The 10,811-nt window shown below is 36.7% G+C and overlaps 1 protein-coding gene across 1 annotated transcript; it reads left to right on the top strand.

The window, feature by feature from the left end:
- Positions 1 to 2,903: 2,903 nt before the first annotated feature.
- Positions 2,904 to 4,334, top strand: LOC113272416 (UDP-glycosyltransferase 90A2-like). The gene has a single exon (XM_026522252.1). The coding sequence runs from the start codon at positions 2,904 to 2,906 to the stop codon at positions 4,332 to 4,334; it is 1,431 nt and encodes a 476-aa protein (XP_026378037.1).
- Positions 4,335 to 10,811: the final 6,477 nt, after the last annotated feature.

The raw sequence follows: 10,811 nt of genomic DNA, 5'->3' as shown, positions 1-10,811 counted from the left end.
GTAATACTATTTATAAAATCATATCCAAACTTTTAGGAAATAGGCTAAAACCCATTCTAGGCAAATTAATCTCCCCCAATCAATCGGCCTTTCTCCCTGGCCGACAAATCACTGATAACATCATAATTGCTCATGAACTCATCCACTCGATGAAAACTTCCAAGAAGAAAAAGGGGTTTCTGGCGTTGAAACTAGATCTATCTAAAGATTTTGATAGGGTTGATTGGACTTTTATTGAAAAAGTCCTCCTAGCTTTTGGGTTCTTGGAAGACTGGACAAAACTCATTCTGCAATGTATATCCACAACCTCCTTTTCCATTCTTCTAAATGGTTCTCCGGGTCCTACTTTCAATACTTTGAGAGGTTTAAGACAAGGGGATCCTTTATCTCCGTACCTTTTCCTGATATGCATGGAAATCCTTTCTAGCCTCCTAGAAAAAGCCATTAAGGACAAGAGAATCTCTGGATTTCAAGTCAACAATAAGGCTCCCAATATATCACACCTTTTTTTCGCTGACGATTGTTTCTTATTCACAAAAGTTGATCTGGGGGAAGCGAAAAGCCAGTTAGAAATATTACAACTCTTTGGGAACATCATCGGTCAAATGGTTAACCTTCAAAAATCAAGTGTCTACTTCAGCCCAAAAATTCATCCGAAACATGGGAAGATTTTAGCTAAAATCCTAAAAGTTCCGATGATGACCAAAAATGATAGATACTTGGGAACCCCACTGTTCTTCGATAAGAATAGGAAGGCCAATTTTGAACCTCTCTTACAACGATACTATTCTACTCTTCAAGGTTGGAAATCTAAACTCTTGTCTCAAGCGGGTAGGACTGTCTTGATAAAATCTATCCTTCAATCTTATCCAACCTATAAAATGCAAGTTCTTGCTCTGCCAAAAGAATCTCTTGATCAACTCAACAGAATTCAGAGAAATTTCTGGTGGAAAAAAGATGGACAAAAAAGAAAAGGAGGATTTATAAAAGCCTGGAAGGGTATTTGCAAACCCATCTCCCAAGGTGGTCTAGGAATTAAAAACCCTCATCATTTCAACTTAGCTCTCCCCACTAAACTGGCTAGTAGACTGGTTACCGAACATGATCAATTATGGGTCAGATTGTTAAAACCAAAATACTTCCCAAATTCACACCCTCTAGAAAAGTCCAGAACTTCGAATATGTCTTGGATTTGGACAAGTATACAAAAAGGATTATAGCTAATAAAAAGTAACAATGTTTGGCAAGTCAAAAACGGAGCTTCGGTGAAAATTTGGGAAGACAGGTGGGTTTCGTACTCAGATTTAATCCAAAAAGTCTCAAACGTGCAAGAGCAGGCTCCAACAAGAGTTCAAGAGTTAATAACGGAAGAAAATAAATAGGATCAGGAAAATCTAAATCAATTCTTTTTCCCAGATGATAGGATTAAAATACTAGCTCTAAATCCAAAGAATCAAGAGCAAGACATCATCAGATGGCGCCAACATACCTCGGGTAAATTCTCAGCCAAAAATATTTATAACTTTCTAACCAATCAGGATCAAAACACTGTCATCGACCGAGATATCTCATGGAATAAGATTTGGAAAATACAGGCAGTTTCTAGAATAAGGCTTTTCTTATGGAAACTGTCTCAAAAAGTTCTGCCAACTTCCGCTAGATTGGGCGCACATAACAGGACATAGACCCGATTTGCCAGTTATGCAATAATCAAGCGCAAGAAACAGAATCCCATCTTTTCTGTGAGTGCCCGTTTGCCAGAGCAGTTTGGCTCGGACTATCCCTTAATAATATTCTCTCAAATTTCTCTCCCAGTTCAATTATTTCCTGGGTTAAATGGTGGATTTCGGAGGCTAACCTGAGCCAATTTCAAGTAAATATTTCTACCGTCATTTGGTTCCTCTGGAAATATAGATGCTCGGTAGTTTTTGAGAAAATAAACCCAGTCTAATTGGGCAAATCAATAATTTCCTTCATTCTTCCCCGGTAATTACAGCTCAAAGTAAAGTAAACGCTCAACAGAAAATGTCCACCAACTGCTCTTGGTCCAACCTAAATTCGGATTGGATAATCTTTATTGATGCCTCTTTTAAGGAAGAGGATTTGTCAATGGGATATGCTTTCATTCTATATTCAGTTGACGAGAAAGCCTTCATGCACCTATCGGGGGATCAGAATGGGCGACATCAGCGTTCCATGCAGAAGCAAAATCTTTATTAAAGGCGGTTATGTGGTTAAAGGAAAATATATTATCCAACATCTTCATAGTCACAGACTGTAAAGCTCTGGCGGACAACTTAAATAAGGTAAGCACAAACGGTTCATGGCCAGCGGAAAATACGTTGCAAGAAATTAGGAAAATACTGAGCGATCTTCCTCAAGCGAAAGTGAAATATATTAAGAGGAGGAATAACTCAGCAGCGGACTATATTGCGAAGGAGGCAAGGATTAAAAAACTTCAACATATGTCGGATAATATGCAGCTAAAAGTTCAATCAACTAGCATAAATTCTAATGTTTTCGATAAAAATGATATTGTAAATCTCATCCACTATATTTGCTAGTTAATATATTATCTCTTCACATTAAAAACAAAAAACAAACAAACAAGAAACACCAACGGCTGCTAGCCTACCAGGTAACACTTTCCTAGCGAAAGTGATATATATCCCGCGGACCCAATCCCACGGATTATCCCGATTTTAGCTTTTGTGAGAGAGAGTGGATGAAACCCATTCTTGCCGGGACACACCACGGAACCAGCAGGCGGTGAGTGTAGCATTTCCCCTTTCCAAGTGGGGTTATCCACAAATAACGTGCACCACGTGGGACATTTTTATCTGTTGACTTCCCTTGCCCATTAAATCATGGATTGAGGAAGACACACAAATCAAACAGAAATAATGCCATCATCATCCTCTTCAGAAACGCCTCTTCATGTAGTAATACTTCCATTCATGGCAAAAGGCCATACAATCCCACTTCTACACCTAACTCGTCTTCTTTTCCTTCACCGCAGCAATATAGCCGTGACCATATTTACCACTCATGCCAATTCTCCATTTATCCGACAATCTTTACACGACACAAAAGCTTCAATTATCGAACTCAACTTCCCACAAAAATTTCATCCAGAGATTCCTCAAGGAGTTGAATCTGTAGATAAATTACCATCTCAATCTCTCTTAGTCCCATTCTGCAAAGGGACCAAATTTCTTCAACCGGAATTTGATACAATTTTCCGGAGTCTCCGGCCGAATGTCAGTTGTTTAATCTCTGATGTTTTCTTTCCATGGAGTCTGGAAATCGCTGCAAAGTTAAGTATACCGAGACTGGATTTCGATGGGGCTAGTAATTCTGCCATGGTGTTTTACGATATCCTTATGACTCAAGAGTTTCTTGTTGATTCCGATGACGAGCTTTTCAGTGTGATTCCAAGTCTTCCTGACATCAAGCTGACTAAGAATGATATTGAACCCGAGTTTTCAAACCCGCAACCAGGTGAACATACAGATTTCTACACAGAGGTAATCATGGCAACGAGTAAGAGCAAAGGCATTATCCGGAACAGTTTCTATGAACTCGAGCCGGAGTTCGTGGATTACTGGAACAGAGAAAACTCACCAAAGGCTTGGAATATTGGACCACTCTGTCTACTTGCAACAAAAGCTGTAAGCTGCGCTGAGAAACCGTTGTGGATTCAATGGCTTGATGAGAGGCTGGAGAAGGGAAAATCCGTTTTGTATGTTGCATTTGGGTCTCTAGCAGAAGTGACAGTTGAACAACTGAGAGAAATAGCTATCGGATTGGAGAACTCTGGGGAACATTTCTTTTGGGTTTTGCGCCTGCCGGAACCGAGTATCCGAGATGAATTTATGAGTGAATTTGAGGAAAGAGTGAAAGGAAGAGGACTGTTGGTGAAGAATCAATGGGTTGATCAAGTTGGAATACTAAGTCATGAGTGTGTTAATGGGTTTATGAGTCATTGTGGATGGAATTCGGTATTGGAAAGTATATGCGAATCAGTACCATTGCTAGGGTTTCCAATAACAGCTGACCAACACTTGAATGCAAGAATGGTTGAAGAGTATTTCAGAATTGGTGTCAAGGTTGTAACAAGAAACGGTTCCGTTCGCGGGTTTTTTGGTTCGGAGTGTATTGAGAATAAGGTGAAAGAATTGATGGATATAGAAGGCGAAAAAGGGAAAGAAATGAGGAAGAATGTGAGGATTTTCAACGAAAAAGCTAGAAATGCCATGGTAGGAGGTGGGTCTTCTTGGCGCACTCTAAATTTGCTTATGGATGAGGTCATCTGTAACAATGCATTGTTTTAACTATTCCATGTATGTATCCATGCATTTTTTTAAGTATCAATGTTAAACACCAGTCTATGGTTCATTTTGATTGTGCGCAACCATATAGTTAACCAAGTACGGAACTGATTAAATATATTGCTTAAACTCTTAGAAAGACTATAAAACCAATTCCATACATTGATTACATCCCTTTATGGTTTTACAAACGCATTCATCATTTAGACATACTTTAAATTTACGATTACGATCTTTACTAGTGTTGGGAGGCAAGGATATAGCAAAATTCTTCTGGAAAAATGACACCGGATCTGTGGTAATGACCGCCTCAAGGCATGGAGAAATTTCAGCTACTCTTTATGCTAGCACATCCATCTTGCAACCCATGGAAAGCTAGATTTTGACTCTTAAAATTTTGTTCAGCTTTGCAAGTGGGATTGTCCAATCCAAGGCCTTCAAATGCTTCATTCCCTGTACAGAAAACAACCATGAATTACGATTAATCTAGAAAGTAAAGCAAATCATGGAAAATGAAGAGTTCGGTACTTAATTCTAGTTTTGAGAGGAAAAATCATTGTGCCGAGTATTCAACCACCTGCCAATAAAGAAAAATCAAAATGAGACACATATCAATGATTAGAGTGATCGATTTATACATATACTGAAGAAAGCGTGAAGCTTGGATTGGTTTGCTTCTTACTGTTGTACCCAGAAAGCGTTATTTGGTAGTCCATCTCCACATTCAACAGCTCTTCAAAAGCTGTTGGCAACAACCTTGCGTTCTCCTTTTTCCTGTTGGCTAGGCAACATGGGGTATGTTTACAAACTGTCGCTATGGGTGCAATTTGTCAATTAATTGGTGCAAACAAATTATATTAGGTAATGAGAAACCAATTATTGTATTGTGTACGATCCCCTCCCAGCCTGACCATGTCAGAGGATGATGCATGGACCATACGTTGGACTTCACTGTCTAGGGCAGCAAAAAGCGTAGATCATGTGTGGTCTGTACATACATTCTTTGACTAAACCATGAAAAGGAAAGATTTAGTTGCATTCGTGGAAGACAGAGTATTTTCCTGAGCAAACAATAAATGATTGAACTTGATAAGTAATAGCCATTTTAAATGACCCTGGTATTTCCCCAACATAAGTGGATGAGACGATGACAACCATGCACAGGTGTTTCTTTTATTCCTTTGGTGTCCAAGTTACGGCTTAGCTCGGTTGTGGCATCACCAGTCACCCCATAAAGTTATTTTGACATTGTTCCCGAAGGTTTTCAAAGTACAGATCTCTTCTGAATAGGACATATAATAATAATAATCGCATTCAAGGACCGACGGAAGAATTAGTTTTTCCATGAACTATACTATTCAACTTTGTCGTACCCAACAAGGCATCTGTCAAACTCTTACAACGTCCTCATGTGTTGGTAAGGGGTATGGTGGAAGCTTCTACAACAAAATCAACAAAGCAAGATGAATTGAACTTTTAAAGAAGAATTTGAATACATATATAGATTGAATGAATACCCAGCAATTCGAGTTACCTTTCCTAACTGAGCACCCCACAAAAAGACACGTTGTCGGAACTGCCCAACGACTCTGCTGGCTGCTGCCATAATGCCAAGTCTAACTTGATAGTCCATAGAGAATTCGAATGGTATCCGGTTGTTACACATAACCCACTATAAGCCCCTAAATTGATTTGTGAAAACTACAGTCACACCCATTTTTCAGATTTCTCTCACTGTCAAATCCACGCTCAAAAAATTACAGGCGCGCGCCCATTCTGGTTGACAAAATTATGTACAGGTCCATAATTTTGAGAAATTGTGTTTTCGTTTTTCTTCTTTCCAAACCAACTTAAAAACTCTGAAATCACCCGATTCATATCACAAAGAAATGGAGGTTGTCAAGTTATTATAGATCTGAGACAGATCTTCGCCTTCAACTGGATTTGGTCTTCGATTTTTCTTTTTGAGGTTTAGTTAGATTTCAATTTCGCAATTATGCTTACTAGGTTTTCGATCTGTGCTTTGAAGAGAGACACGAACAGATATAAATAGAGGCTGAGTTTTGTGCGGAGATTTGAGAGACCGAACAGAAATTCAGTCTCAAACTGAAATGGATTTTTCATTACTTTCTCTCGAGACCAGGCGTCTCCAACAAAAACAGATCATAAGAGGTTCATCCATGGCGTCGATTGGTAGTACAAGAGAAGAATCAATTGGCAGCAGCGAAGCTAGGTTCTAAAACAGATATAATTGGGAGTTGTTGGAATTTTCATTAAAATACAAGCACATGAGAATGTAAAGAAATAGAAAGAGACAGTGACAGTGACACAAAGCAGCAGCTTCAATTCTCTATAGCATTTCAAATTTCAGATGCTGAATTTCCGGTTTACGAGGTAACAATCTTCTTGAATTCTTTCATTTATTGTAAAAATCATGTTGGTGTGAATCCATTTCCTTTGTTTTAAATTGAAGATAAAGATCAGCTTGTTTTGTTTGTTTGTTTAGATGTATCATAAATTAGTTGCAAATGGATTTTAGTGGAATTTTATGAAACGGGTTTTGTTCATCTATGAAGGGGAGATCAAGATTGATTTGATTACATCAATACAAAACAAAACAAAAAAAAAAAAAGAAAAAGAAAAGAAATCTGAAATTTGGATGTTCTTCTAAATCTAAAAATTGCAGTTTTAAACTGTTCTGGATAAAAATTTGATTAAAATTATGAAAATCATTTGTAACTAGCTTGAATTGTTTTCGTGCAGCTAAATTGATCGAGTAATTACCTAGTGTTTGAAGGAATTATAATTGTTGTCTAGTGATGGCTTTTTGGGTGCCTTTGTTAAGATATTTTAACACCGTCTTATCCCTGGTAAGAATTCAAGCAAGTTTCTTAAGATATTTTAATTTCATTTTCATCTCCTTCTATGTCCCAGAACATTGACACAAATGAAACATTGTCTCAAACTCCTTCTCAACTCAATTCTGGTCGGTTACAGGCAGACTTTATGAAGTATGTTGTGAATTCTTCTATAAGACTAAAGTGTACTGACAAAAAAGGTGATTATGGAACTGACGACATTGAATTTAAGCTGGAACTGACGGTATTGCTGGGTTGCAGCTGATAGCTTCATGGAAAAACTTGTTGCAAAGAGATGAGTTGTTTAATTGCTCGAATGATGTTTCAGCTTACACGCAGTTGGTAGATGTGTTAGAGTTTCCTGAACCTGAAAAGTTGGTATCTCGCATTTCAGTGAACTATAATGCTTTTGTTTTGTTGCGTTTTTCAGAGTTGTTATGGTACTTTGTAGTTTTAGTTATCGTTTTTCAGAGGTGTTGTTGTTGTTGGTTGGGAAGCTACGGAAGTATTTGGTCATATTGGTGTTGATGTTTGGTCGTAGTGGTTGAATAATTTGTTATGCAGCTATGAAAATGGTTGCATAACCTGTTATGCATCTACAAATTTGTTGCATAACTTGTTATGCGTTCTCGAAATTGGTTGCATAACACTATCTGCAAATTTTTTCTTTTGTTTTCTTGTTGCATAACTTGTTATGCAGTCCAAAAAACGGTTGCATAGCATGTTATGCAGCAACTTTTTTGTCACTATCGGAACCAACAAAAACAAAGACCGCATAACTTTTCATGCACCAATAATAATATCTGCATAACATGTTATGCAGTTGTGAAAATCGATGCATAACCTGTTATGCATTCGAAAATATGGCTGCATAATGCATTATACATCGAGAAAATTGATGCATAACCTGTTATGCATTGGAAAATATGGCTGCGTAATGCATTATGCATCAATTTTTTATGTACCCACTAAAATCAACCAAAACAATGGCAACATAACTTGTTATAAATGCATAACTTTGTTAGGCAGTCGAGAAAATGGTTGCATAATTCGTTATGCGTCTGCATAATGTGTTATGCATCTTTTTTGGTGGTTGCATAACTGTTATGTATCAAGTTTTCGAAAATTTTGCCTAAAATGATGATCAACTCCGATTTTTTTCGTGAAAAACAAAAATTTGATATTGTTGTTTGTACTCGTTGTGTAGCTCTCTTAAAAAGATTTCCAACGATATAAAATTTTTAAAATTCCAAGGCGCGGATTTTTAGATATGTTATATCCAAGTTGCGCTTCCAATTATACCCCTGAAAAATTAGGCTGCATAACGAGTTATGCCTGAAAAAATAATATGCATAACGAGTTATGTATTGATTCTTAATAATTTCATATAATTATGGGTGTCAAAGAAATAATTATGGGTGTCACGGTACCCAAAATTAATTGTGGGCCTGACAATGATAATATTATTTTTTTTGGGTCTCCCCCTAAGTTCCCCAATTGATTTTGAACACACAACATATGCGAAGAAAAATAAAATATATCACCAAAGAGGAAAAAAACCAGTTATTAAATGATAAGAAATTATATGGAATCAGTACTTACTATTGGTTTTGAGAGAGGAAACACCATCATGCTATTGCATGATTAGAGTGTTCCTCCACCAGGATCCCAAACAAAATTATTAGTGCATTTAAAACAACCCATCAGTATTCTTTTCAAACCTGATCCACAATACAAGCATTCAAGTAAAAAAAACGAAACCGATACAAAGAAAAAAATAAATAAGAGATATACAGTTCCAAAAGAAAGAAAATTGTATCCAGATTCCCTGATGGATGGTTAATATTTTTTTGGGTAGTGAAAACGCAGTTCAAAAAAATATATATGCCGTAAAAAATATATCCAGTTCCATATAAGACAAGCCAGACCATCAACTGAACCATATATATATATATATGCCGTAAAAATTGAATAGTTTTCAACAAGAGGGAGATAGAGTACCTGGTGGCTGGTGCGATAGAGAAAGAAGAAACACCTCTGTTCTTAAACAAAAACAACAAAACAAATCAATTATGTGTAATGTAAAATCGTATCGCTTATAACAATTTTTTTTTCTTTCTTTTAATATACCTGAGATTTCTATGGAGAAAGGAACGTGAAGCTTGTAGCAGTAAGTAAAAGAGAAAGGTACTTATAAACCCTGCGTGGGTTTAGTGATGAATTATCGAGAGGATTTTTAAAAGTCAGAGAGAACGAGTATTTTGGAAGGGTTTAGAACACCGTCGACATTTATTGGAAGGGTTTCAGAGTCAGAGACGGATATTATTGATTATCAAGAGGATTTTTTTTCTCTTTTCATCCTGATCATCTCCGTAAATAAGGCAAGGAGATCATTTTTGTACTTTAAATATAAGGGAAAAAAAATCTCTTTCTTTTAACAAATAAAATATAAAAGAGATTTTTCTTTTAAAAGGAAAAACTAAACCGGTGAAATTTTGAAGAATCAAAAAATAAAGGATAAATTTTTCGTTGACATTAGGAAAAAAATACTCCTAGTCCTAATCATGGTTTTTAAAAGCGTACGCTTCACGCTTCGGAGCTTACGCTTCGCTTCAAATTTCTGCATTTCGTTCTGAAGCGGTCATGTGAAGCGCATCTTTCATGAAGCGTACGCTTCACCCTTCAGAGCATACGCTTCGCTTCACGTTTCGCTTCAAATTTCAGCATTTCGCTACGAAACGGTCATGTGAAGCGCATCTTTCATGAAGCTTTAAAAATTTCGCCTAATTTTTAAAGATTTTAAAAGAAAAATATGAATGCTTTAAAGGGGAATTGAATGCCCCACCTCCCACTCGTCTGGAGTAGGTTGAACTGGTGTACACACTTTGTTTTAAATAAAAGTTATTTATATAAAAATTATATAGATATTATCTTCTTAATAAATTTATAATTACTAGTTACAACTAATTTATTTATAAGAACATATCCGCTTCAAACATCAACCATGAAGCGACGCTTCATGCTTCAACATACGCATCGTTTCCTAAAAATGAAAAACGCTTCACACTCCGCTTCACGCTTTCAATACCTTGGTCCTAATAATAAACTTTTGGTCATGAATATGTCAAAACTAATATCCATATCATGGATGCTTATACAAAAATAGTGTATTCTGTATCACGGGATGGCCGAGATGTATTCATTTTTCTAACTGATGGCTTGGATCTTCCCATCCCCTCCAAGCATAATCTGATTTGCCTTATCTCACAGTTACATGACCGGACATTGCTGCCAACTGCTTAAGCCAATATATGCAAAAACCAACAACCAATATATACACATGGACACATCATTGTATTGAGATATTTTAAGGGGCCAATTATCAAGGGTATTCTCCTCTATGCCACTAAGTGAATATAGTAGACATTGGTCAAATTTATAGATTTTGTTTGCTTCGATGATTGTGAACATGTTTGTTTATTATCATTTGTAGTTACGCGTTTTTTAAATATCCCATCTTCTGGTATCACGATATTCAATGGTGACAATTATCAGGAATGGAAAGAGAAAATTCTTTTGATTTTTGGGTGTATGAATCTTGATTTAACAAGCACCACAATGC

The sequence above is a fragment of the Papaver somniferum genome, chromosome 4 (genome assembly GCF_003573695.1).
Source record: "Papaver somniferum cultivar HN1 chromosome 4, ASM357369v1, whole genome shotgun sequence".
NCBI lineage: Eukaryota > Viridiplantae > Streptophyta > Magnoliopsida > Ranunculales > Papaveraceae > Papaver > Papaver somniferum.
The sequence above is the reverse complement of the archived record's forward strand: the minus strand, read 5'-3'. Positions and strand labels throughout refer to the sequence as shown.

Bases quoted from the DNA above. Each gene is read 5' to 3' on its own strand.
- LOC113272416 (XM_026522252.1), top strand. From the start codon at position 2,904: ATGCCATCATCATCCTCTTCAGAAACGCCTCTTCATGTAGTAATACTT.